The 26,605-nt window shown below is 42.6% G+C and overlaps 1 protein-coding gene and 1 long non-coding RNA gene across 2 annotated transcripts; both read left to right on the top strand.

Annotated features, from left to right (window-relative positions):
- Positions 1 to 701: 701 nt before the first annotated feature.
- Positions 702 to 8,261, top strand: LOC126284200 (heat shock protein 83). Its single transcript, XM_049982964.1, has 4 exons — positions 702 to 792; positions 889 to 1,038; positions 1,121 to 1,239; positions 6,191 to 8,261. The coding sequence occupies exons 2-4, from the start codon at positions 889 to 891 to the stop codon at positions 8,094 to 8,096; spliced, it is 2,175 nt and encodes a 724-aa protein (XP_049838921.1). The 5' UTR covers positions 702 to 792; the 3' UTR covers positions 8,097 to 8,261.
- LOC126284283 (uncharacterized) lies at positions 1,252 to 4,145 on the top strand. Its single transcript, XR_007551462.1, has 2 exons — positions 1,252 to 2,024; positions 2,362 to 4,145. It is a non-coding gene; the product is annotated as an uncharacterized LOC126284283 (long non-coding RNA).
- Positions 8,262 to 26,605: the final 18,344 nt, after the last annotated feature.

Below are 26,605 nucleotides of genomic sequence, written 5' to 3'. Positions count from 1 at the left end.
GCGGTCGGAATTATTTCAATTACGTCTACAATTTAATTTCTTTAACACAAAATAAAGCCCACACTACACCATAATACACTAACATTACCGATTCAGGTCTTTCAGACAACCTTCGGCATAAATAATTTCGTTCGACATACATTAAATAACTTGAAATTAAATATTTTGTCCATTCTAACAACTTAAAGTCGCTATTGATCCATTCACACAAAATCTATAATCGGCACAAGGTAGCAGCATGACATGCATTATAAGAAAACATACTACTGCTTTCACGATCAAGTTTTTATGTATAGTCACTTCAAAAACTGATAATCGCCTTAAAATTACCATTATTTAAAGGCATAATACTGAAAACAGCTAAATATTTCTGGAAATTACTAGATCCGGCGCGAAGGCGTGCAGGATGTTTACACAACACTAGTCAAAACACAGATTCGCAACGATTTTCATTGGGGACTAAACAGCTAAACGGAACTGAAATAAAAGTTGTGAGCATACCAACGTACCTTACAGCTTTTGAAAACTTTTACGTTGACATAATTGCTTCATTTGATTCCCTTTGAATTTTTTTAAAAACTGTATTCGCACTTTGAACACCAAATGTTCTAGAACATGCCAGAACTTTCTGCTTTCCGGTGCGTCGAATGTTCCAGAGAGTTGGCAAAGTCTATATAAGTGTCAGACGGGTGCCGGTCGGCATTACTTTGCTCGGGGAGACTCGTGAGAGAAGGTTGCTGTTGTTTGCGTTGCTATAGTTTCTGAACCGCGGCTGTGAAGGAGCTGTTGAAGGTATCTTGGATTAGCCGTCTGTTAGCTATCTTGGTTGTGAAGTTAATTCTGGTAAGGTAAATTTCGTATTTAATTATACGTAACATTATTTTACAGATGCCGGAGGACGTACAGATGCAAGATGCGGCAGAAGTCGAGACCTTCGCCTTCCAGGCGGAGATCGCTCAATTGATGTCACTAATTATCAATACATTCTATTCAAATAAGGAAATATTCCTTAGAGAGCTGATCTCCAACTCATCAGATGTAAGTTCATAGTAGCATGAGGTACATGGTTACTGCATACTCGGTCCCCGTGACAATTTGATTAATTTTCATTTCTTTACAGGCCTTGGATAAAATTCGTTACGAATCCCTGACGGATCCTTCGAAACTGGAGTCTGGCAAAGATTTGTGGATAAAAATCGTTCCCAACAAGAGTGAGCGGACTCTGACAATTATTGATACGTAAGTATTTGATCAAACTTTTTGTATTAGATCGTGATTGTTCCAGTGGCAATGTAACTGTCGCTATGTTCTTCCATGTAGGAAAAAATCCTGTGCTATTGTACATTAATTCTGTACTCTATTGCAGTTATTTGGGTGTAATTTACATGTAATAATGACATAGCGCTTGGTCAGTCGCCATGACCGTTTTCGGTGGTTGCTATATAATTTCCATCTCTTGCATACGGTTTTCACTTCAAGTGGGAAGATATTGATTTTAATGTGGGGCTCATTGCCACATATTGTTACATTGTCAGCGGAACATACTAGAGTATCACATTGTATACCGGAATGTGAGTAGACATAACTTTCCAGCTATGTTCCACTTCAATGCGCAGTGAGTCAGTTTGTTGTTAGGATGACGTTCAGGCTAAGATCGAATTCATGGGTTGTGCCCTCGCATTAGCCAATTTTTAAGTTTTAACTTGAATTTGCTCAGTGATTGCCTTGTTGAGTCATCTTTGGTACATGGCAAGAAAACATATCTGCCTGACTTACTAATCAAAATAGCATTCAGGACTGATAAATGAAAATCACTTTTTGAAGAATTTAGATAGCAGTAACAGTTTTCAGTATGTAAATTCGGTTAACAAAAAAGCGGGAACTGCAAGGTGCATTTAAGTTGTTACATTACCAGAATAGGGGTGCTTATATTGTGGACGAATTTGTCATGGTGGGTGGGATGATACTGCTCATAATTTTCAATATGGAACTCCGTTGTAAAGTACAGGTTGCTATTGTTCAAGGTATAGCACTGTAGTGAAGATGCTGTGTTATTAACTAGAAATTACGTTAGTTCAAACAGTCTGAGGTTTGTGAGATTGTAGTTTACCTTGAAGTTAATGTAGGAAATGTAATTTGGGAGTGGCAAGATCAAAGTACAGTTCATATCTCTTGACATTCCACCAAATAGCACTGTTTGGAATGGGTTTTCATTGTTCAAGTTGCTGTCTTAGGAAGAATAAATTTTCTAATTTATGTTAAGTACATGCCGTTTACTTCTGGACTATCCTGAAGTGAATTCAGTGCAAACTTTCAGATGGATGCTACTGCCACATAATAACCAGGTTACTATTTTGGCAGATTTTAACTACTATAATTCATCAAAGCTTACTGATGAGCTGCCTCATAGGGAATTGAAGGAGTTGTGGAAGGAAGTGGTAACCTGCAATAAAAGTTGGAAAGTGGACTCCCTGAACAGCTAATCTGTAGCATAGCCTAGGCCTGGATTAAGCTGGAAGGTAATTTGGTAAAGTTAGCAGGTGTGATCGCCTAAGATGGACTTGCAGCAGATCCTAATGTTTCCATTTTGTGCCATATATCCAGTAATTAGAGCTGATAGGTAAACATAGAATATCTGTATATGGTTGAACAGTTAAGTTTCTCCAAACTTAAAGCCAAATTGCCTTTTGATCCTACCTGAGGGTTGTGCTACAGGAGTCGTAAACCAGTATTTCAGGGGTTGTAGTGTCTTCATAGGAAGGGGAGGGCTGTTCTTCAACAGTTCTGTAAGGTCCCATAGAGGTCAGGCCCTGTAAATCGTATGCACCAAAGTAATTCTTGAAGATTTTGAAAAGTAGTTTCTGAATTTGTTGCAATTAGTCCATAAATACATAATAAATAAATCGTAAGCCTCTTCGCACTGAGTTTGGTCGAAACCATCTGGTCTGGTTACATCAGATTGACATTCACTGTGCATTTATCTTGTTAAAGTTCCTGTTAGTTAGTTAAAGTTCCTGATAGTTAAAGTTCCTGATCCATAAATTACTTTAATATATTTCTATGTAGTAAGGAATTAGTGTCTAGATTCTACTTCCTTCTAAAGTTGCTAGTTCCATTAAATGGTCGTGATATTAAGGGCTGATAATCTGAAGCAGTGACCTTCTATTGTCAGCAGAAAATGAGATCCACGTTTCCCTAATATTTCTTTTATTTCATACAAATCAATACACAAAATGTTTGACTTTATTTTCAAAAATTTGTAGTCTTTACTTTCTAAGACTAGAGTAATTAAAATGACTGGCCTTAACGTTGACTGCTGTTGAATTACATTAGTTATTGCAAATTGTAACAGTGTAGTGTAAACAGTCTGCATGAAACTTTGTATGCAGAATTGTAACTGAGTCAGTAAAACTTGAAAATGGCACAGAATCTCACCCAGGGCCTGTTCCTAACACACAATCATAAATTGTACATGCTACCCCTTCATCACTGCTGGCTTCTGTTCACTCATTTCAATCTGCAAACTTGCGTTTGTATTTAGGATGGTTAGTCACATAGTCATTCCTCCGCATTTATTTATTGGCTGTTAAGTTCTTGATCATGTAAAAAAAGTCGTATTTAATTTATTGATGATAGTTGAATGCACTTGTGCTCATTCATGTGTATTCGAAGAATTTGTCTGGTGATCTTCGTAGTTGATATTTATGAATATAGATTCCTCCCGTTGTGAATTTCATGCACAGCATTCCTTTTTGATTTATTTTGAATTAACCTAATTTTATGGCCTGACTCTCCAGCTACAGTATTCTTCAGGTTAGGGACGTAGTTTTATAGAAATGGCTGATTAGCTCTAAGCAGCCATCTTGTAGAGTGACATGGTTACTCTCACACAGGACACCCAAGCTTTCAACAGGGTCTTAATATGATGCATTTTTAAACAGTGGCAGTATAAGGGGATTCTGAAACATTTGCAGTAACAAATTAGTTTCAGAGCTGACAGTAACCATTGAACATGCAGAAATTTATCAGGTGGTGGTGGTTGAGCACCTTAGAGTATAGTTTGTAGGGTTTGTCAAAGTTCCCAGAACTTTCCAGTTTTGCCATTTCTCTCTAGCAGTATTTAATCTGCAAGTTTGAATTTTTTTTTAAAGTTCAGGGATCAGGATAAAAATATAGCACAGCTGCAGCATTGAGGTAATAATGACACACAGTGCAGTGAGTTTTAATGATTGAATCTGTAATGTAACAAGAATGAAAGGATATGTACTACCTTCACATGACAAACTTTGTCCAAAAATTTATTAGAGCACATTAGAATCTATGCTAGTGCCCTGTAGAACTCAAAGAGTTAAAAATTAGACAAATTGTGGCTTTGGGATTACAATTCGTTGTCCACTTTCTTTACTGACATGACATTAAAACATGAAAAGTTTTGTCACTTATTTCGGCTCCTAAATGCCACCTAAAGATGCAGGGTATGTTTCAAACCTGGTCATGTGCTAATGCTTTGTTGGTCCTACCGTTAATGACATAACTGTTTACAAACTTTCTTTAAAAATTTGTACCTGTGTTCTTCAAATTAGTAAACCGCTGCCTATTCCCTGCCTTTTCTTTGTTGGCTGTAGTAACTTCGTATTTGCTGGCTATTGTCTTTGCACATTGACCCAATAAATTTTCATAAACAAATTGTTTTTGATGCATCTGTTTCCCACTCCACTTAACTGCAGGGTCTGGGTGTAAGTCCTCCCCCACCTGTTCCTCCATTTGCTGCCAGGTTACACCTCTCCTTAACAGATATTCTCACTCCCATTTTCCAATGCTCTTCGGTGCCCTCTAGGCCTTTTTTTCCATCCATCTTTAGTTATTCCATAATTTTGGAAGTCTCTTCCAACTCATGTCTCAACTTGCCTGTACCATATTAGAGTCTCTCTCACGTACTTTCAAAAACAACATTCCTTACTCTGTCCATCACCCCCCCCCCCCCCCCCCCTTCTCTTAGAAACTTATTTCCCCCACTTGTGGTCTGCTGCTCAAGTCCCTTTTTGTCATTGTACATATTTCCTCTCCATTGGTGACAATAAAGAAGTGATAATGCCTATATATAAGGAGTTTGAACTTTTCCTGAAATGTTCTGTATTCCAAATGAGATGTTTAACTGTTTCATAGAAATTGCCTCCCTTCTGTAACCTCAACATTAATTTCGTTGGGTTTTTTTTCTGTCAATATATATTTCGTTCCCTAAGTGACTGTACCACTTTGAAGGATTCTCCATTCAAAGTAATATTCCCGTTGATCCCTCTCTCTTCCAAATACCATTACTTCGCTCTTATCTTGATTTTTTAAATCTGTCCTATGCATAAAGTTGTAACTGTTCATCTACCTTTTTATTTTTTCATGAAGGATGTAGGTTGTTGTAGGTACTGGGAGATGAAGCTTGCACAGGATAGAGTAGCATGGAGAGCTGCATCAAACCAGTCTCAGGACTGAAGACCACAACAACAATTGCCATACCACCTGCAAAAATCTTTGTCTTTAAAGTCCTCCTTTTATTTTGAAGTATTCAGTTCCCCAATGGTGTTCCAATTTTCCTCTGTAAAATATCTTTTGACTTATTTGACTTTTAAAATTGTTTTATAAAATCTTCTCCTATGAGTCAAAAGGGCTATTCCTCTAGTTTTTATGAAGCCTTTTATTGCCTCTTTCCCAGTTGTCAGGTATTTTGTCATCTCCACACATGTGACAGTATTCTATACATCCACTGCATTCTCACTGGACCTGCTAATTACCTGCAGTAAACATAGAATATGCCAGAATGTGGACAAGCATCAGACCTGCAGACCCTTTCAGAAGTGGTACTAAACACCAAATAACTGCTGATCCAGTATTAACTGGCAACCCACAGCAGAAAAGACATCTCCCACCATTAAGCTACACTGCATGTGGTGTGGGTTGTAGTATGCATGGTGCTTTGTGGTAAAAGATCTCCTTCGTGGAAGGAGAATTGGTTTATCTTGTAACAGATGTAATTACATCTGAAGATGTTTAATGGAACTAAACAAAACTTCAGAAGTGTATGCAACCCACATAAACAATGATGGTTACAAAACCATTGATTTGCAAAATATTCTACTGACTTTAGTATAGGAAAGTGTCCATATAGTAAAATATTAATTTGGTTTTTCTATTCCAGTGGCATTGGAATGACGAAAGCAGACCTAGTCAACAACCTGGGAACTATTGCCAAATCTGGTACCAAGGCCTTTATGGAAGCATTGCAAGCTGGAGCAGATATTTCAATGATTGGTCAGTTTGGTGTGGGCTTCTACTCTGCGTACTTAGTTGCTGACAAGGTGACTGTTGCTTCAAAGCATAATGATGATGAGCAGTACTTGTGGGAGTCGTCTGCTGGAGGGTCATTCACTATTCGCCCAGATCCTGGTGAGCCATTGGGCAGAGGAACAAAAATTACACTCTACATCAAAGAAGACCAGACAGAATTCTTGGAAGAGAGGAAGATTAAAGAAATAGTGAAAAAGCATTCTCAATTCATAGGCTACCCAATCAAGTTGGTTGTTGAGAAGGAAAGGGACAAGGAACTCAGCGAAGAAGAGGAAGAAGAAGAAAAGAAGGAAGGTGGTGAAGAAGGTGATAATGAATCAAAGCCAAAGATTGAAGATGTTGGTGAGGATGAAGAAGACGAGTCTGGAGACAAAAAGAAAAAGAAGAAGAAAACTATCAAAGAAAAATATCTGGAGGATGAAGAGTTGAACAAGACAAAGCCAATCTGGACAAGGAATCCAGATGATATATCTCAGGAAGAATATGGTGAATTCTACAAGTCTCTAACAAATGACTGGGAAGATCATCTTGCAGTGAAACATTTCTCTGTTGAAGGACAACTTGAATTCCGTGCTCTGCTGTTCATTCCTCGAAGAGCACCTTTTGATCTCTTTGAAAACAAGAAGAGGAAGAACAATATCAAACTGTATGTTCGCAGGGTGTTCATTATGGACAATTGTGAAGATTTAATTCCTGAGTACTTGAACTTCATTAAGGGAGTTGTGGACAGTGAAGATCTTCCACTGAACATTTCAAGAGAAATGTTGCAGCAGAACAAAATCCTGAAAGTAATCAGGAAGAATCTAGTCAAGAAATGCTTGGAGTTGTTCGAGGAATTGACAGAAGATGCAGACACTTACAAGAAATTCTACGAGCAATTCAGCAAAAACCTTAAACTTGGCATTCATGAGGACAGTACAAACCGCAAGAAGCTTTCTGATCTTCTGAGGTATGCAACATCAGCATCTGGTGATGAAACTTGTTCACTTAAGGACTATGTTGCGAGAATGAAAGAAAACCAGAAGCACATTTACTACATTACTGGTGAAAACAAGGACCAGGTAGCTAACTCTTCATTTGTTGAAAGAGTGAAGAAGCGTGGCTTTGAAGTAGTGTACATGACAGAGCCAATTGATGAGTATGTAGTACAGCAGATGAAAGAATATGATGGCAAACAACTGGTGTCTGTTACTAAGGAAGGTCTTGAACTTCCAGAGGATGAAGAAGAAAAGAAAAAGAGGGAAGAAGACAAGGCCAAATTTGAGAACCTGTGCAAAGTCATGAAAGACATACTGGACAAAAAAGTGGAGAAGGTTGTTGTTAGCAACAGGCTGGTGGAATCTCCATGCTGTATTGTAACATCCCAGTATGGATGGACAGCAAATATGGAACGTATCATGAAGGCACAAGCATTGAGGGATACATCTACAATGGGCTACATGGCTGCAAAGAAGCATTTGGAGATAAATCCTGACCATCCTGTTATGGAAACTCTTCGTCAGAAGGCTGAAGCTGACAAGAATGACAAGTCAGTGAAGGACTTGGTGATGCTGCTGTTTGAGACTGCTCTTCTGTCGTCAGGATTTACTCTGGAGGAACCTCAAGTACATGCATCAAGGATTTACCGAATGATTAAGCTGGGTCTGGGCATTGATGAAGAGGAGCCTCAGGCTGCAGAAGAAGAAAAAGTAGATGCTGAAATGCCACCACTTGAAGGTGACAGTGAGGATGCGTCTCGAATGGAGGAAGTTGATTAAATTTGTTTCCATGTGTAATTGTTAAAGACTGAATATCATTCCTCATTCTATGAATGCTGTAATTGATGACTGTAATTAGCTGTCGCCTTATTTATGTCATGTTCATTATAGGCTAGTCATTTTTGTTATTGTTTTTTTGTAAAATAAAGTAATTATTTTACAGTATTTATTGTGTAGAAATCATTGTCCTGACCAAAGCTATAGCAAGTATCTGTATAATGTTATGAAGTTTGCTGCAATGACACGTGTTTAATAATAAATGTAAGGGCGTACTTATTAGTCAGACATTGCTCTTGAGCTTGAAAACTTTGTTCATTGTTTTGCAAAGTAGTTCCCAGTATATGTAAGGATGTGATGTATGTTAATGGCATGCATGGGGCATTTGGTTAAGAGATGGCTGTAAAAGTAAAAAGCAGGATTTTATTCAATTTTGTGTTCAATAAGGTAAACCCAAATGTATATAAAACATCCAAGGTACTTGGTTCTAGTAGGTAATTAATTCAGTAATGTTGACTAATGCTGGACAGGGAAAGCTATTCTAGCCCTTTGACAAACCTGCAAAGGGCTTCAGCTGTTATTTCTGTAAAATTAGAAATGGTATGCTTACTTGAGATAGTTTGATGCCCAGTGAACAGGTGGTACCACCCTCTATTTATTCCCATTTCTGTAGGAAATTCTGCTTTATTTCCATTAGAATGTTTATGGGATAATTGTATCAGCTGACAGAGATGGGATGGGTAAGAGCAACAATAGTGTCACAGCTTAACTTATAGAGGATAAGAATGTACTTGTGTAAGGATTGGGCAAAGAAAGAGCAGAAACTAATTTTTCTTATTTGCTTGCCTGGATCAAAAATTGTGGGCAGGCTTCTTCTTCCAATGGCAATTTATGTCCTTAAATATGAATCTAATAAAATTTACTGCTGGATAAATTTTTATGCAGTTCGATAAAGTATAGTAAATAGGAATGAAAGTTGCAGTGCCTCAAAGTGCAGTCTGTTCAGTACCTGTAGTGCTCATCTTTGGATGAGCTATGGGGTGGAAAAAAGTAATAAGCATTGTTTTATAAGTGTTGAGGTGGTAATAGTAATACACATGATATTGTCACTTAAAGTGTAAGACACATTTGAGACCTGAAATCTCAAAATTCATGTTATTGTATTACATATGGATCAGCAGCATTTCCTTAGTTTCTCTTGGGGTTTTCAGGTATAAGTTACAATGGGTGAAACTTCAGTAGCTGCTGGTGAAGCAGTAAAAAAACTGCAGCCAACTGCCTTCCACTGTTTGCTGTATTTGGGTGATTGCAATGAAGGTTAAGGGTGTTGAAAAATAATACAGAAACCTTGTAATTCTTCCTGCGTTTATGCACGACACACTCTTGGGTGCATGTTAAGGTGGTGAGATGACTGGGTTTTCATAACATTCATATCCCTAACCTGAATACATAAATGTACTAAAGCACAACTGAAACTCGTTAGGGTGACTGGCAGTATATAGTACAAATGACAGGTTACAATTGAATGCATCTCTGCAGGTTGCAGGTAAGAAACAAGGAATCACTGAATTTTTGTGTGAAATTAATCAGTGCCTCAACATACTGTAAAACCTAACAAAATTTGTGTTATCATGGCAAGTAACTATTAATAAGGTTAAAGTATTAATCACATAATTGCCTATTTATGAAGAGATTAATAAGGCTGACACTGGTTATTTGATAGTTAACCTTATATATATTCTTGCACGAAGGAGAAAGTTGCTGCCTGTGGACTTCAAACCAGTATAAAGTGGCCCTTTTCATTTCAACAAATCTTCGCCTGTGAAAGAGAGGAAAAGAGGTTTCAATGGAGGTTGGATACCCAGTGATCAGATAGAATATTCTTATGAATGTGTGTTGTCCATGACAAATAAGGCTATCTAATATGAACAGACAGGATATATAAAAAGTTAAAACTAAACAGAAAATGTCTTGGATACAGTTTACAGGTGTTACCTGTGTACTTTTAAGTTATATATTTGAGAATATTTTATTGTAGGGTTCATGGTACGAAAGCCTCAAGTCATTCACTACTTCTGTAATCATAAATTTCTACGGGATAAAAATATTGTAACTTTATCTTTGATGCACAATATCTGAGTACTTCTATTACAGAAGTTGAAGCATTTTCAATATGCTATGGATATTGGTGAAATTTTGTATGTTGGTGCATGTACTTTCTTAATGGTTTTTATAAAATAATGAACATTTAAGCATGCTGAAGAGAGATTCTATCCTCTTTAAATCAACCACAGATTTCTTAATTGTTATGAGAGAAGTCAACAACTTTTGATAAATGTGTCCAGTGATAAACCATCCAAAATGCAACTTTTATGTTCTCCTTAAATTCCAGTATCTCCTTTGAATTAAACATACTAAAGTCAGAATGTCTGTCAAAAACACTTTCACCGTTCCCTTCAAATATTGCCACATTATAGACAGCTATTAAAATTAGCTCTTCGTGTTCTAACCTTTTCTTACACTCCTTTGAAATCGGTGGCCTTGGGTAGTTAGTTGGTACTCTTAAGGTCTAACAGACAAACATTGATGTGTAGAAAACTGTGATAAAATTCCATCACAGAAGCATAATTATGCCATTTTCATCCCTGAACAGTTTCGGAATGTATATGCAAATGCAACAGCAAATATGAACCATGCTTACCACTCTGGCTCTAAAACAAGTTAGGAAAAATGTCTGTAAGTGTGCTTTCAGTGAAAAAAATGGGAAGTCCAGGATGGAATAATGGCAGTATTATGAAAAGGATAGATTGCTACTCACTGTATGGTGGAGATGCTGAGTTGCAGACAGGTACAACAAAAGGACTGCTAACAAGTAAGGCTTTCAGCCAAAAGGCCTTCCTCTGTGTTAGACAACATACAGACATATTCACACAACATGCACTCACCTGACCACTGTATCTGGCAGCTGAGGCCAGACTGCGAGCAGCAATGCATGACAACCAAAATTTGTCTGCATGTATGGCCACGAACAAACTATGGCCAAGATAGATGGACTACGCAGTTGCTGAGCGTGCTGCCCAGCCCAACAGTCTTAGTTTAAGTGACTGGCTCACAGCTTGTGCCATCACCAACTTTTCTGAATTGCACAGGTGGGCTGTCTCCCTTCTCTTTTTTTGGCTCCCCTGCCCTCTATCAGCATCTCCACTCTATAGTGAATAGCAATCTATCCTTTTCTTGGAATTGTCTGCTTTCAGTGAAGAAGACGAGTTGTTTCTTTTGTAAGTGATACATTGCAATACTCTTAACTCATCTTAGTTCTCAAATCATAAAGAAAATAATAAACCATTGACTTTTTTCCGTATCAACGCAAGACCATAACTTGTTTTAGGTATGAAACAGTAAACTGCAAATTTTCATCCCATGTTTTGCCACATTTCTCATACAATCACACTCAAATTTTTACCTCTTTGGGCTAATTAAGGCATGTAAAGGTGATGGCCTTGATATGAGGTATTATATCGTAACTATCCTTGTGTAATTAACTGACCATTCCTCTTCCGCTAAATTTATCGCACAAAAACAATAAATGAAATAAGACTTTAGAAAGGGAAATAATATGAACATGTTTGATTTAGATTCGTTCTCTCCTTTCCTCCCTCACCCTCCTACATTGATTCTGTGAATGGAATAGAAAGGAGAATAAATAGTAGTGGTCAATATACACTCTATATAGTGCCTTGTGTACAAAAATGGATCCAGGTGTAGGTTAAGAGGATGGAAAGATTGGATGACATTCAAGAAATGTGCACAGTATTTGTTGTAGAAAGGGGTAGTGTACTCTGCCTGTCAGAGAATCAGACAAGCCAAAGTCTCAAAGTGTGTGAAGAGGAGAGAGCTCTAATTCATCAGTCATTTAAATGCTGGGATATGCAGTGTGTAACAGGCTTCACCACTTACAAGCAAACTTGCCACCTTTAGCTTGAGTATGATTTCACTTTGCATTTGTCTTAAGAAAGTGTGTTTAATGAAAAAATGTTAAATGTCATTGTGTCACCATATTGCTTCTTGCAGGAGACCCTATAAAACCAGAGTACATATCTTTACTTTGTGGTTGTTGAGTTATATTTTTAGTAGTACCAGTATTAGAATACAAGTCAATAGCTCTCCATGCCCAGAAATAGCACAAGAAAGTAGAAAGCAAAGGAGAACTATCCACTCCATCCAGCAGATCTTTCAAGTTCCTTGCCAACATTTGCAAGTAAGGGGCAGTCAAATGAAAAAGAGAGAGACGGAAAAAATAAGTAAAATTAAATATTTAAATTGCCATAACTGTTAATACATTTATCTCACTGTGAGTCAAGACAGTCACCTTCCATGAAAAATTGTTTGCAGTTGTCTATGGAACCAAGATTATACCCAGGCATGCACTATCTGTCCCTTATAGAATATGAAGGAAACATCCAGGCATATTTGCCTGAAATGATTCGGTAGAACCTGATTCAAGATGGCCAGACAGAGCAAATTCTATCCTCCAGAATATGAAGTTAGTATCTTTACAATTGCACTGTGTCAGTCTGTTGGTTCCTGTTGTTCCATGTTAGTTTGATAATTCAAAATTTCCACCAGATGATTTGTAATACAGAACAACCGACTCCAGGCCTGCACACATATGTAATCTACATCAGTTGTCCACTGTCGTCTTCCGCACGTATGATAAAAATGAACTTTTTCGCACCCAATATCTAGCGCTGTAGCCAGTCGGTCATGGAAGGGTCATCATGTACACTCTTGGTTGTAGCCCCGTAGCAACATAGGGATCACATTGCTTATGCTTGAGCTGCAAATTCCCCATGTATGCTAAGGAGTAGATGTCTGTCTTGTTGGGGCATCAGGACTCCCGGCAACGGCTATTGTTCCGGGCGGCCTTTGTTGTGGCTGGATTGCTTGCTTGGGGGGGGGGGGGGGGGGGGAGGAGGTTGGAGTGGGTGGCATCAGGGCGGATAACCCACAATGAATCAGACCATGTCGTCTTTTCTGGTGACAGAATAGTCCCAGCCGTCTCTAAGTACGGAAGGCTAGAGGTCAATGCCAAAAAAATCGAGGATGGTTTGAAAAGTTCTCAGAATGGAATAGTAAAAATGTACTTACATCACTGAAACTTTTTTTTTTATTTTTCAGTGTAGCCTCCTTGTAGATTAATGCACTTGGTCCAATGATGTTCCAGTGCCTTGATCCCATTTAAAAATTAGTTTCCTCCAGGCCTGCAAAATAATTGTCAACTCTGGCTATCGTTTGAAGTGAATCTTCATCCACCAAGAAAAATTTTCAGTTTTGGGAAGAGATGGAAGTATGATGGAGCCATATCAGGTGAATGAGGCAGCTGTGGCAGCAGTTCATACCTTAGTTCATGTAATTTCGCCATAGTGATGGCACATGTGTGAGGTCACACATTGTCTTGATGGATGATGACTGTCTTCCTTGATAAACTTGGCCTTTTATCATGTATCTTTTGTTGCAATTTGTCCGGAAGGCTAACATAGTATTCTCCAGTAATTGTTTGCACACTGGGGAGATAATCTACAAACACAATCCTCTTTGCATCCCAGAACACTGATGCATGATCTTTCCTGCTGAAGGATTGTCTTTGTTTTCTTTGGTGCCGGCAAACCAGCATGTTTCCTCTGCTTTGACTCTTATTTTGTCTCTGGGGTATAGACGTGTACCCAAGTTTTATCTGTGGTCACAAACTGGTGCAAAAAATCTTGTCCATTTCTCCTAAAACCGGCCAAACATTGTTTCGATATGTCCATTTTCATGCATGTTTGATCCAGCATCAAGAGTCGTGGCACTGATCTTGCAGATAATTTTTTCATTTCACTTGGCAACAGTTGAATATGAAGGAGCAGAGTCCCCCAGTACACTCTGGAAATCAGCATGAATGTCCTTTGCTTTCATACCTCTCTTTACAGAGTACTTAATCACTGTTTGAGTCTCGATTCTTCTTTTTTTTTTTTTTTTCTTTTCCCATCTTCGCAAATCACTACATGGGAACAAGAACAGAGCCACATAAGTGCCACAGCTCTCTTCCAAGAGCACTAATGTGACACATATTTACAGGCAACAGTCCAATGAATATCCCTTGAACAACACATTGCGCTAGTGCTGACCCCTTGTGGTGATTCTGAGAACTTTTCAACCCACCCTCGTATGATCCCAAATTGTTCTCCTCCTTAGCTACACCACAGGAGTAACATAAGGCTACAAAACCAAGAGAGCTATATTTGCCTCAATATTTAGTTTGTAGCAGAACATGGGGACTTCTTTCTGGCTACAAAGCCTCTATTTTTTGTTGAAAACATGGAGGATAAATTTGGATAATTGGTGGCACTGTCCAAAATCAGAAACAGGCCAGTCCTGAATAAGACAGGATCCCCAGCGCAGTCATGGACGCTGCTCACCTGTGACAAGCTGGATGATATTCCCATGTTGACCACTCCCCATAGAACCCGAAACATGATCTGGGGGATAATTTTTCATTGAGACCTTCTGCAGCAGTCCGGTGGTGAGCTACGTGCAGATTTAGGACAATGGGTTGCTCACTTTGTCCAGTGCATCTAGGGGGGAGAAAAAGATAGTAGGGTTACTACTGTTGCTTTTGTCTTGCCCTTATTGGGTGATTCATTACCTGAAAAGGTCAACATGATGATATGCCGCTGTGACATATAACTATACATCCCTCCCCCTGTGGAGTGCTTTAAGCATTGGAAATTCAGGCAGTCCCTCCCCAGTGCAATTCCAGTGTCAGACGTAAAGATAATGAATGTCCACTGCATCCGAATACTCCATGTGTCCCTCCTGTCAGCTGTGGAGAGCGCGATTACCAGTGCTCCCCAGACTGCACGGTTCTTCAAATCATAGAGTACAAGACCCTGGACAGGCTGAATTTCCAAGAGGCTAAAAAGAAATATTACAACTTGAACCTCATTTGACTGACATCCTCCTATGCTGCAGCTACAACGATGTCACCTTTCCTGGCAATAGAATACCCCTCATCTCTGCTTCATACAGTGGCCCTTCAGGGCCGCCTGACTACACCCCCGCCCCCAAACCTCCCACCCCACCTTGGTCGCTGGGGGCCCTTCTTCTTCTGTCACTCCCAAAGTATGTACTTCGAGAGCAATGCCCACCCAAATGCCGGGGACATCAGTGCCCTACTCTCAGCCAGGGGTCCCTTGGGACTCTACCTTCCAAGATCCCCCCCATGCAAAAGTGGACACCAGCCAGTAGCTGGAGGTGCCACAAGCTGCCTCACACTGCTGGTCAAAGGGCTTCACAGTCTTCTTCAGTACTTGAAGCTACTTCACAGAATCCCTTCCCACGAGTCCCTAAAGAGAAGCGAGAGGGCAAACAGACAAAGTAGAAGCCTGCTAAGAAACAAGAAGCTCTGATGGCCCCCTACACCATCATTTCCAACCAGTTCTGCATTTGCGGACAAGGTGGAGATTTTAGCATCCTCCGAGGACCTAGATCTCACTGACGCCTCAGCAGCGATGGTCATAGATACAAGCACTCAACTGTTGGCCTTAGATGACCCTGAGGTTTAAACTGTCTCATTGCTTTCATGCCTTCCCAAACTACAGAAAGCATCAGCAGAACTGCAGCGTTTTTTTTTCCCCTGCCTGGCTGAGCTACGACAACTCTTAAGCGTTATACATGCTTTCTGCATTGTACTTCACAAACCGTGGTTTCCATCAATGTGGACCCCCACCCTTTGTGGCTGTTGGAGGCATTACGAAAGCCACATTCACTGTAACAGGATGTCAGGTGTAGTATGTGCATATGTTCTTACCTCCATCTGTAGCAAACCTGTGCCCCTTCAAACGCCTTTAGAAGCTGTGGCTGCCAGGATCAGGACAACACAGGAAATTACCATCTGCAACCTCTACCTTCCTCCACCTTTCCTACTTTTGAGTGTTTACAAGTTCCATAACCCTTTTTGGGGTGGAACCAAGATTACTGGCCATGGTAAAGATGTCAAGGATCTACTAACTCAACTCTACCCATGCCTCCTAAATACAGGTGCCTCCATTGCTCTCTGTGTGGCACATGGCACATATTCGGCCATTGATCTCTCAGTTTGCAGTCCTGGCCTTCTACCATCTACATAGGAGGGCCCATGATAACTTGCATGGTAGTGATAACTTTCTGCTCTTCCTATCCCTCCCCCAGCATCTCTCACCTCAGCAGAAGACAGTGCTTTGGTGGTTGCCAGATATCACTGGAGCCATTAGAGATCGTAGGTGGGCCCTCCAACATCGAAGTGGCACCCATCAATGGAGCACCTCATTGCCTTCAAACGGCTCTGTGCTCCAATCTGTCAGCCAACTACAAGACAGAAGCAGGAGTGCTAGGAATGGCACATCTCCATCACTGGAACAAGAACCTCTCCTTTCCCGGTTTGGACTACAATCAAATGCCTTTATGGATATCAGATCCCTGCAAGTATACTTGGGTTTTCTGCACATGGAGCTGTATATACCAATCCAGATACAATCGCAGAGGGTTTTGCTGAGCACTATGCTTGAACCTCTGTGTCTGATAATGACCACCTCACCTTTTGTTCCCAAAAACAGCAGATGGAACGACAACATCTGTCTTTTACTACACACCACCGTGAACCATATAATGCTCCATTCAGTGAGTGGGAATTTCTCAGTGCCCTTCGACATTGTCCTGACACCATATGATTAAACATCTATCAGTGGATTACCTCTGCCACCTACTTGCCGTCTTCTACTGCATCTGGAGGGTTGGCGAATTCCCATCACAATTGTGAGATAGTATAATCATTCCAGTGTTTATACCTTGTAAGACCCTATTACATATGGATAGCTATCATCCTTTTATCCTCACCAACATCCTGTGTAATCTGCTCAAATGTATGGTGAGCTGGTGGTTGTGTTGACTCCTTGAATCTCAGAGCTTTTTAGCTCTGACCCAGTGTGGTTTTCATCAAGGTTGCTCCAACACTGACAACTTTGTGTACATGGAGTATGCCATATGAATGGCTTCTTCCCATCGTCATCACCTTATTGGCATCTTTTTTGACTTGACAATAGCCTATTATACCACTTGACGACTCCACATACTCGCTGCATTACATGAGTGGGGTCTCTGGGGCCCACTCTGACTTTTATACAGAACTTTTCTCACTCTGCACCTTCAGAGTTTGAGTCAGTGCTTCACACAGTTCCCCCCCTATCCAACAGAATGGGGTCCCACAGGGCTCTGTACTGACCATCCCTCAAAGGCCATTAATGGTCTCACAGCAGCTGTGGGTTCCTCAGTATCATCCTTCTTATATGATGATGACTTTTGTATTCGCCTTTGCTCATCTATGATTGGTGTGGCTGAATGTAGACTGCAGGGAGCCATCTGAAAGGCTCAGTAACGGGCCTCATTCATGGCTTCCAGTTTTCAGCCGCCAAAACTTTTGTCGTGCACTTCTGTCGCCCTTGTACAGTTCACCCGCACACACAACTTTGTCTTGATGATCATCTCCTTAATGTATTGGACTCTTATCGCTTTTTAGGACTGGTTTCCAGCATCTGCTTAATTTGGCTTTCCCATCTTCATCAACTTACGCTAAAGTGCTGGCAGCACATTAGCATTATTCAATGCCTGAGTCACACCAACTGGGGTGCAGATCACCCTACACTGTTGCAGCTGTACAAAGCCCTTGTACAGTCCTGTCTTGACTATGGGAGCCTGGTATCTGGTTCAGCATCACGCTCAACATTTCAGATGCTGGACCTTATACACAACTGTCGAGTTGATCTTGCAACGGGAGCTTTCTGAATAAGCCCTGTGAACAGTCTACTCATGGAAGCTGGGGTTCCTCCATTGCGGATTGAGGACAAAACTGCCTGTCAGTTATTCTGCACATATTTGCAACTCACCTAAACATCCAAATTACTGTCAGATTGCCATGTTATGGAAAATGAGTCTCCTACAACAGTGGCCCAAAGTGGGGATTACAATTGCAGTCCGTGTCCAGACCCTTCTCACTGAACTCTAGCCTTTTCGTCTACCATCTGTCCTCCAGATTCACTCACACATATCTCCATGGTGTATACCTCAACCACAGCTTCATCTGGACCTGTCACAAGTGCCAAAAGACTCAGTTCATCTTTCAGCCCTCCACTGCTTATTTCTCTCTATTCTTGATGCATGCCAGGGTTCAGACGTAGTTTACGCGGATGATTCGATGATTGATTGTCACACTGAATTCTCTTATGCTTATGCAGAACATACTCAACAGTGCTGCTTGGCACATGGCTGCAGTATTTTCATTGCAGAGGTGGTAGCCATCTTTGACGCTCTTGAACGTCTGTTCCTGTAATGGGGAGGCCTTCCTCATTTGCAGCGACTCCTTGGACACCTTACATGCTCTTGACCAGTGCTATCCTTGCCATCCTTAGGTAATGGCCATCCAAGAGTCCATTTACATTACAAAGGGGCACCATCCTCTAGCATGACTATTCCTCAACAGAAATAGTCGATATCAGAAATATTTTCGAATTGTAGACTGGTCAATATTACCTTAGCTGGTTTTCTGAAAAATTACATATAATTTTATAAACAACCTGTTATATTTCAAGCTACAATCTATAAAAAAGAATTACTTTATTTTCATTGATACAATCAATATGTACTAGCTCTGAATGTACAATTAAAATTACTTTTTTTTTTGGAATACTTTTTTTTTGACACATTTGAAAACATGAAATATTCGGCATACTTAAAATTTCTATTATTAATTATGCACTCTGGTACTGTTTATTACGTTTATATATGGACTCATTTATAAAATATTAATACAAACTACTAGGAATTCATTTGTCAAGAAAGATTGTAAACCCTTTGGAATATTGTTATTACTGCAGAGTGAGGAAGTAGTGGGCATGCCTCTGATGTGATCAGACATGTTTTTCGGCTTTGTTAATGTAAAATTCAAAAGACAGTGTGATATGATAAAATGCGACACAAACAAACATAAAAAAACAAAAGTCTGCACAGGCATTCTTCAAATTTATTTACATCAGTTGGAACTTGAGAAACTAAAATGTGAAAATTTCAGCTTCAAGAATCAGACCCTAGACATGAAGTTTATTGTAAATCTTACTTCTCTCGAATCTTATGAGAAGACTTAGCCATAAAGACAGTCGCGATAACAAAGGAGGGAGGGGTAGATTACAAGTGTGGGTGTCATCCGGGATCTCTTGAGAGGCCTGGGGATGGGGGGAGAGGGGATGACTATGGCGTCAGGAGCTGGACCACGGTCAGCTCGACAGTATCATCAGGGAGCTGTGTGGGTAGATGTCATGAAGGAATGTTCGGCCACCAATCCTGGAAGTCGTTGAAGCGAGCCGGGCGTCATACTGGGCGTGCTGGTCATGCGGCGACAGGTTTGTGGGTGGAACGGAGTGATGACAACGATGTCTCCAGTGGGTGTTGTAAACACACAAAGCATGTCCAGGTTGACGTCGGGCGGGAGGGAAACACGTTTCACCAGGTGGCAGGGAATGACGGAGGTTGTGTCATGAACACTGGATGAAGACAACCACGTGACGAACAATGTATAATCGCGCAGTATTATTCAAATGTGGATTATGTCCGGGGGGCCAGGCAAAAACACCTCGAGCAAAGGCACGTTCAACATGGGGGGGGGGGGGGGGGCATGAGAAACCTCGACAGGGCGACGGTGGAGAGGTCAAAGGGACTGGCGAAGGGCCCGGTGGCGAGGGCTTGATCATAGGTAAGCTCGACGTGGGGAGCATGTGGTCACTTGACTGAGTGCATGAGACCAGAGTAGAGGGCGAGGTCGGAGGAGAGCTCGACAATCGGAGCTGGAAGTCACTCGACCGAGTGTGTAAGTCTGACGTGGAGGGAGTGGTTGGAGTGCCGTGAGCCACAGCAGTGAGTGGCATGGTCGTGGCCTGAAGTGGGGTAGAAGAAGGCTCGACATGAGCAGGCTTAAGTCTGTTGAGAGAGATTGTAACAGCTGAATCTTACATCTGGATGTCATAGGTGTTGGCTGAGCGCCGGAGAACTCGGTGTGGGCCGGTATATGGAGGTTGGAGGGAAGCACGGACAGTGTCATCTCGGAGCATGACGTACTCGCAGTTGTCCAGAGATTTTGGTATGTGAACGATAGGGTGTGAGTAGCTGGCGGATGGAGGGATGTGGAGGTTGATGAAGTGGCGTCTGATGTGGTCCACGAAGGAAGGTAAGTCAGACTGTGGGAGAGAAGCGGAAGGGCTCACAAGTTCGCCCAGGAGGACAATGTTCTAGCTGTATACGAACTCGCTATTGTGCCTGTAAGGTCTTCCTTATGGATTGTATGAATGCTGAGTAGCACAAGGGGAAGGGCCTCCGTCCATAGAGTGTCATTGCATCGAAGGGCCACCTTGAAAGCGCGGTGTCAGCACTCAACTAGCCCCTTACTTTGCGGGTGATATGCTGTGGTACGGTTGAGCCAGATGCCACAAATGTTACAAATCTCGTTGAACAGGGCCAACTCAAATTGTCTGCCCTGGTAAGTCATGATGATAGCTGGACATCCGAAACGCGATTCCCATGATTCGACGAAAGCTCAAGCAACAGTTTCTGCTGTAATATTGGGGAGGGGGACAGCCTCAACCCAGCGAGTTGTGCGGTCGATAGACGAGAGAACGTAACGAAAGCCATTAGAGGGGGGAGAGCGTCGACAATGTCAATATGAATATGCTGAAAATGCCCAGGAGGGATCGAAAAGGCACCGAGGGGAGGTGAAGTGTGCTTGTGTACTTTGCAGCGTTGGCATGTGATGCAGGAGCATGCCCATTGCAGGCAGTCATTGTTGACATTTCTCCACACAAAGCGCTCCGCTACGAGGCAGGCAGACGCACAAACACCAGGGTGGGCTAACTTATGCAATGCGTTGAAGACAGTTCGATGGAGGGTGGTTGGGATGAGGGGGCGTAACGTGCCCATACTGTCGTCGTACCAGACCTCACCAGAAATGCCAGGGCAGGTAGTGCGGACAAGGTGTAGTGAAGAGGTAGAGTCTGAAATCAGGTTTTGCGTTTCCTCATCGGCTGGTTGGAGGTTAGGCAGTTCAGAGAGGTCTAACAGCAAATGGACAGCCTTGACTCATGAAAGGAAACCAGCAACTATATTGTCGGCACCCTTTATGTGTCTGACATCGGTGGTGAACTGAGATATGAAGTCCATGTATCTGAAGCGGTGAGGAGGCGGGTCAGCTGGCAGGTTTGTAATGGCCGCAGCTAGGGGTTTGTGGTCCGTTAAAACATAGAAAGGGCATCCCTCAACGTTAGTCTTAAAATGCTTGATCGCTTCGTAGACCACGAACAACTCCCTGTCAAACGCAGAATATTTCCGTTGTACATTGGTGAGCTAGTGCGAGAAGAACTGCAGAGGCGAAGTTTGGCAGTCAATTGTCTGGCTAATGACAGCGCCGATGGCAGTATCACTCACATCTGTGGTGATGAAAAGCTGCACATTGGGATGAGGATGCGCTATGGTGCAGGCCTCGACAAGAATATTTTTGAGGGCAGTGAAAGAGTCAGTCATAGCAGGGGTCCATGGAACAGGCCGAGATCCAGAAGTGCTGGTGCCTGTCAAGGCATCCGTCAGTGGAGCCTGAATCTCCAGAGCCCGAGGTATATGTTGGCGATAGTAATTAACTGTCCCAAGATAGCGCTGGAGCTCTTTGAATGAAGAAGGTCTGGGTAGGTTTAGTATTGTTTCTACTTTGTCAGGGGGCAGTGAAATGCCGTTGGCAGAGACCCGAAAACCAAGAAAAATGACAGCGAGTTGATGTAGCTGCAATTTGTCCTAGTTGGTCTCGATGCCTGCTGCCGCGAGAGTGTCATAACAGTTTGCACATGTCGCATGTTGTCCTCAATGGAGGATCTGAACACAAGAATGTCATCAAGATATGCAAAGCAGAATTTTAGGTCGAATAGAACTTCGTTGATGTAGGGTTGCCAGGTCAGGGTTGTGTTTTTCAGACCAAAGGGCATGAATCGAAACTGAAATAACCCGATCAGGGTGGTGATTGCTGTCTTCTCGATGTCTTCAGGTGCCATGGGGATCTGGTGCTAGGTCCGCTTGCAATCAATGACAGAACGTGGTCGCACCTGCGAGGGAGCTGGTAAAGTTGGCAATGTTGGGTATGAGGTAGGTGTCCATAATTGTTCGTGCGTTTAGTCGGCGGTAGTCTCCGCACATGCGCCAGGACCCATCTTTCTTGGGTGTCATATGTATCGGTGACTAGTGGCTGGCAGAGGGTTCAATGACACCGGAGATGAGTAGTTCAGAAATCTGATTTTTAAGGTCAGAGAGGCGCTCAGGACAAAGTTGACGTGGTTTACTGGAGATCAGGAGACCTGGCGTGAGGCGAAGCTCGTGAACTGTGACGTTGGTGACGACGTAAATGTTGCCGGCGGCACGGGAGGCGGTTTGTTTACAATGGGCAGGGCAGGCAAAGTGTCCCAGGAGTCAACGCGACAAGATGGCCGCCGGCCCAAAGCAGTGGCACCATGGTTGAGTGAGCTCAGTAGAGCTCGTGAGCCGTTGGTGACTCCATTGTCCAAGGGCGTGGCCTGTGGCAGCACGGTCGCGGGCGAAACGCTTGGCGTGAGTGCACTGTTTGTGTTGTCATTGGCGCTCGCACAGCATCCCGCAGGAGCCGAAGTTGCATAGTTTGAGGTGCTGTCCACAAGGGGCGGGGTAGGAGCCGTCAGTTTGGGAACACGTGACACTTGTCGCGCTTTCGCACTTGTGTCCTATCATGTGTCAAACGCTGCCATTTTAGACTGGTGTGGTCCTGCTGAGCTGTCAGTACATGTTATGGCAGTCTTGATAGCACAGTTGTGAGGGTTAGTGGGAGGTAAACAGACGGAGGCTCCATTGCTGGGACTGCAGGCAGATTCGGCACACTTACTGACCTTGCTTTGTCCTTGCTGTAGTGTCTGTAATTCCTTTGCTGCATCGGAGAGCTCAAGCTGAGTTTCATGGAGTCGGAGGGAGAGCTCGAAGTTTTCACTGCGTTTCCAAGCTCGACAAGGCACTTGTGCATTGTTTCTTGTAACGTCATTGACAGAGACGAGCATGTATGGATGGGGTTTGCTTGACGGAGCACAGGGGAAGTGAGTCTTTGATGGCTGATGAAACACGGTGTTTTGGACTAGGTCTGGTGAAAGTTTGTGGTGTCACAAGAAGTCAATGCCTGGTATAAGTTCGTCAGTTTCGCACACTAAAAAATTCCACTCGAGTTTGCAGTTTGCGGAGAGTGAGGCGACGTGGGAAGTTGAACCCGAACATTGTAGTTTAGTTGAATTCACGACCTGCTGTGAAGTATGATGAGGGTGGATGTTCGACAACATAGGACATAGGACATAGGCAGTAGCGAAACATTGGCGCCGGTGTCCACTAGGAAAAGGTATCCCGACGAAATGTATTTAATGTAAAGTCGTCCGCAATTATCCGGTCATTCCCGGACAGAATGGAGTACTGGGGGTGCCTGTCATGTTGTGCACAGGAGGCGGCACCTGGACCTACCTGCGATTGGCGTTTGGGAAGCAGCAAGGTGGTCTGCAGTTCCGTGCTGCCTCACCAAACCGTGTGTAGAAGTAACAGTATGGGTAGTGTGGTTGCATTTCCTGCAGAAAGTTCGTTGCCAGTGGCGGTGGCCGAGTTTCAGTAGCCATAGCAGGCTCAGTTGCAGGAGGGGACATGACCATGGGCAGAGCTGGTGATGTCCCAGTAGCTTGTTTACCACTTCCTGGAGCAAATGGAACGGTCGGCACAGTGCGGCCCCAGCCATGCCTGGCCACAGGACGATGAGCCTGAACCTGAGACTTGTCAGGTAGGCAGTGGCTGGCTAAATAGAGCAGTGATGCATCGTTGTCAGCAATTGTCATTCTTTGCTCGACAGGTTCGGGAGACCTTTGAGCCAGAGCAAAGCGGATGTGAGGAGATAGTTTATCTGACCAGATGGCAAGGAGAGCTGTGTCAGAGAGTAGATTGGCGCTGACAGGGCACGTAGCCATCTCCAGAGCTGGGAAGGTTTGTCGTTTCCTAGTTGCTCGATGTGCAGCACTTGCCGTATTGCTGCCTCAGTTGAACATGCAAGCCAACATAGAACTGTCTTTTTGGCTAGAGTGTACCGGGTAGGTGAGTCCGGGGCGTCGACCAGGTCAGCAATCAAGTCCTCCTGGTCATGCAGGTGGGTGATGAGACACAGAAACCTGGCTGACTCGTCGAGTTTGTAATAGTCAAACACTTCGTCCACAATTTTGAAGCAGGTTGTAGCTCTGTCGGGATTAAACCGCGGCAGTGTCGGTAAGCATTGTAGAATGTTCGGAAGAACAGGTTGAGTTGAGTTTGTTGGGTCACTGCCTGAAATGAGCTGTTGTTGCTGTAGTATTCCAGGTGAGTGTGCCTCCAGGGGATTCGGCAATGACAGCTGTTCGGGTGGTAGCGTGAAGGTGACACACTGTGGTTCCGTCGGGATGCGGAAGGCCGATGTGGGTGAGACACCCTAATGTGTCAATTGCAGTTGCGGAACCTCAACACATTGTGGGTGTGTTCAGATTGATGTGTCGCGGAAGGCCGACGTGGATGAGGCACCGACATATGTTGAGAACTGTAGTGGAAGCTCGACGGGAGCTGGCATGGGGGCAACAGGTGAGAAAAAGTTCAAAGTTTGAGAACGCATGTTAGTTCACGGAAAGCTCAACGTATGATCAGAGGTGTTGCACGGAGTCTGCGGAGGCGTGGGCTGTCCAGAAGCACTGTGTGGGAAATGATGTTGAAGGTGAGACGGAATGTGTGAATGTTCACTGTTTATAGTCACTCCACTCAAAACAGTGTGTGGATAAGGAGAATGTCATAGCACAAAACACTGAGGCATAGCAGTGAGATGGAGATGGAGGTTGTAATGGTACTTGAATTACGTAACCATTATGGCACCTCACCTGAACCTCTCAATACCAATAATATTCTACTGTGTTTCTGTTAACTACTTAACATATTTCTGAGACAACATTCAGATTTGATTTCAGTAATGTAGAGGTACTTTGATACATCGATATGTTTACATTGCAATGATATTATTCTTATGTGTATTCTTTCTTTTGTCACTATGATCTTTGAAGTACTTGTAACTCTTGATTTTTGGGCGAGTAAGCAGTAGTTAGAGTCGGACCTTGAAAAAGTCAAGTCTTGGACATCATGTTGGAAAGACGCATATTGTAGTCAGCTTATAGAATGTGAAATTTAACAGCAACTCTGAGGAAGATGTTTTCAAGTATGTTTTGTATTGTGAAGTAATGTTTGTGTGTCATGTGATATTGAACAAAAGTAATACAATTTGGAGTGCTGATTATTTTTTTTTACATCACTATTGTGCTAACTTTGAAAGGTTTAATCTCCAAGAATGGTTTGTTAAGCGCACCTACAAAACTTTTGAATATTGCATAATAAAACCTAGGACTCTTTGCATCCGAGCTTGGAATCATCACCACCTAGATTTTTGACGATTGAGCCATGATTTTACAATGAGACAAGCGTTGGAAACATGAAAAGGGGAGTGCCTAGTTTATTCATTATTACATGAAATGACTTTAATAACTGTGCTCTAATGACACCTGCCACATAACAACTTTGTTGTTGCCAGAAAGTGCAGTATTTAGCAGCGTGAGCAACACCACAATCATTATTAAATTTTGACCTCTGTTGTGGTAGGGTTGTTAGAAGGTCAGGCACAGATGACAAGTTGTTCCTGTTGCAGGCTGAGGTGTTGAAGTAGGAGGGCATGTGCTGATGCTGACCTGAGGCAGGCGCGGACGTGTTCGGATGGTGAGGAGATTGACCTGTGAACGAGGCAGTTCCGGCCACGTGGCAGGTATCCGCATGGTACTGCATGGATTTCGGTGTGGCAATTCGTTGTCCGGTGGTAGGTTGTCCAACGAAGCATTTGCAGAAATCGGCATTACTCCCGCACTGCATGGAGACCCGTAAGAGGTAACTGCACAGTCGATGAGGGAGGGCACATGTGGTGGGAACAAAGGCATTTGATAGCCGGAGTTATGCACACTCCTAATCTCACTTATTGTTGCAGGCTCGAAAACGTCCGGCGAAATCGGCGTAATTGTCGAGTAAGTGGCATTGTGTTGCAGTCCTGGCAGGTGTATATCGCCCACAACACTACGCATGTCGATCACAAAATCCGGCGTTAGGCACTGGGCCTAAGTCATTGTTCGAATGCTGTGTTGACATAATACACGCGAAAATAACCAACGTGGTGGTAACGGACACAATAAAATGGCGAAAACGGAAGATGTTACAACTCGGCGCCACCAGTGAGGGCTAGGTTTGGTTTAGTTACACCAAACAACCCCCATTTAGTAGTACTTCATTTATTCACCCAAACACAAGCTAGG

The sequence above is a fragment of the Schistocerca gregaria genome, chromosome 1 (assembly GCF_023897955.1).
Source record: "Schistocerca gregaria isolate iqSchGreg1 chromosome 1, iqSchGreg1.2, whole genome shotgun sequence".
Lineage (NCBI taxonomy): Eukaryota > Metazoa > Arthropoda > Insecta > Orthoptera > Acrididae > Schistocerca > Schistocerca gregaria.
Note: the sequence above shows the minus strand (reverse complement) of the source record. Positions and strands in the feature narration are given on the sequence as shown.

Bases quoted from the DNA above. Each gene is read 5' to 3' on its own strand.
- LOC126284200 (XM_049982964.1), top strand. From the start codon at position 889: ATGCCGGAGGACGTACAGATGCAAGATGCGGCAGAAGTCGAGACCTTC. The intron at 1,039-1,120 runs GTAAGTTCATAG...ATTTCTTTACAG, and splicing joins TGATCTCCAACTCATCAGAT to GCCTTGGATAAAATTCGTTA. The intron at 1,240-6,190 runs GTAAGTATTTGA...TTTCTATTCCAG, and splicing joins ACTCTGACAATTATTGATAC to TGGCATTGGAATGACGAAAG.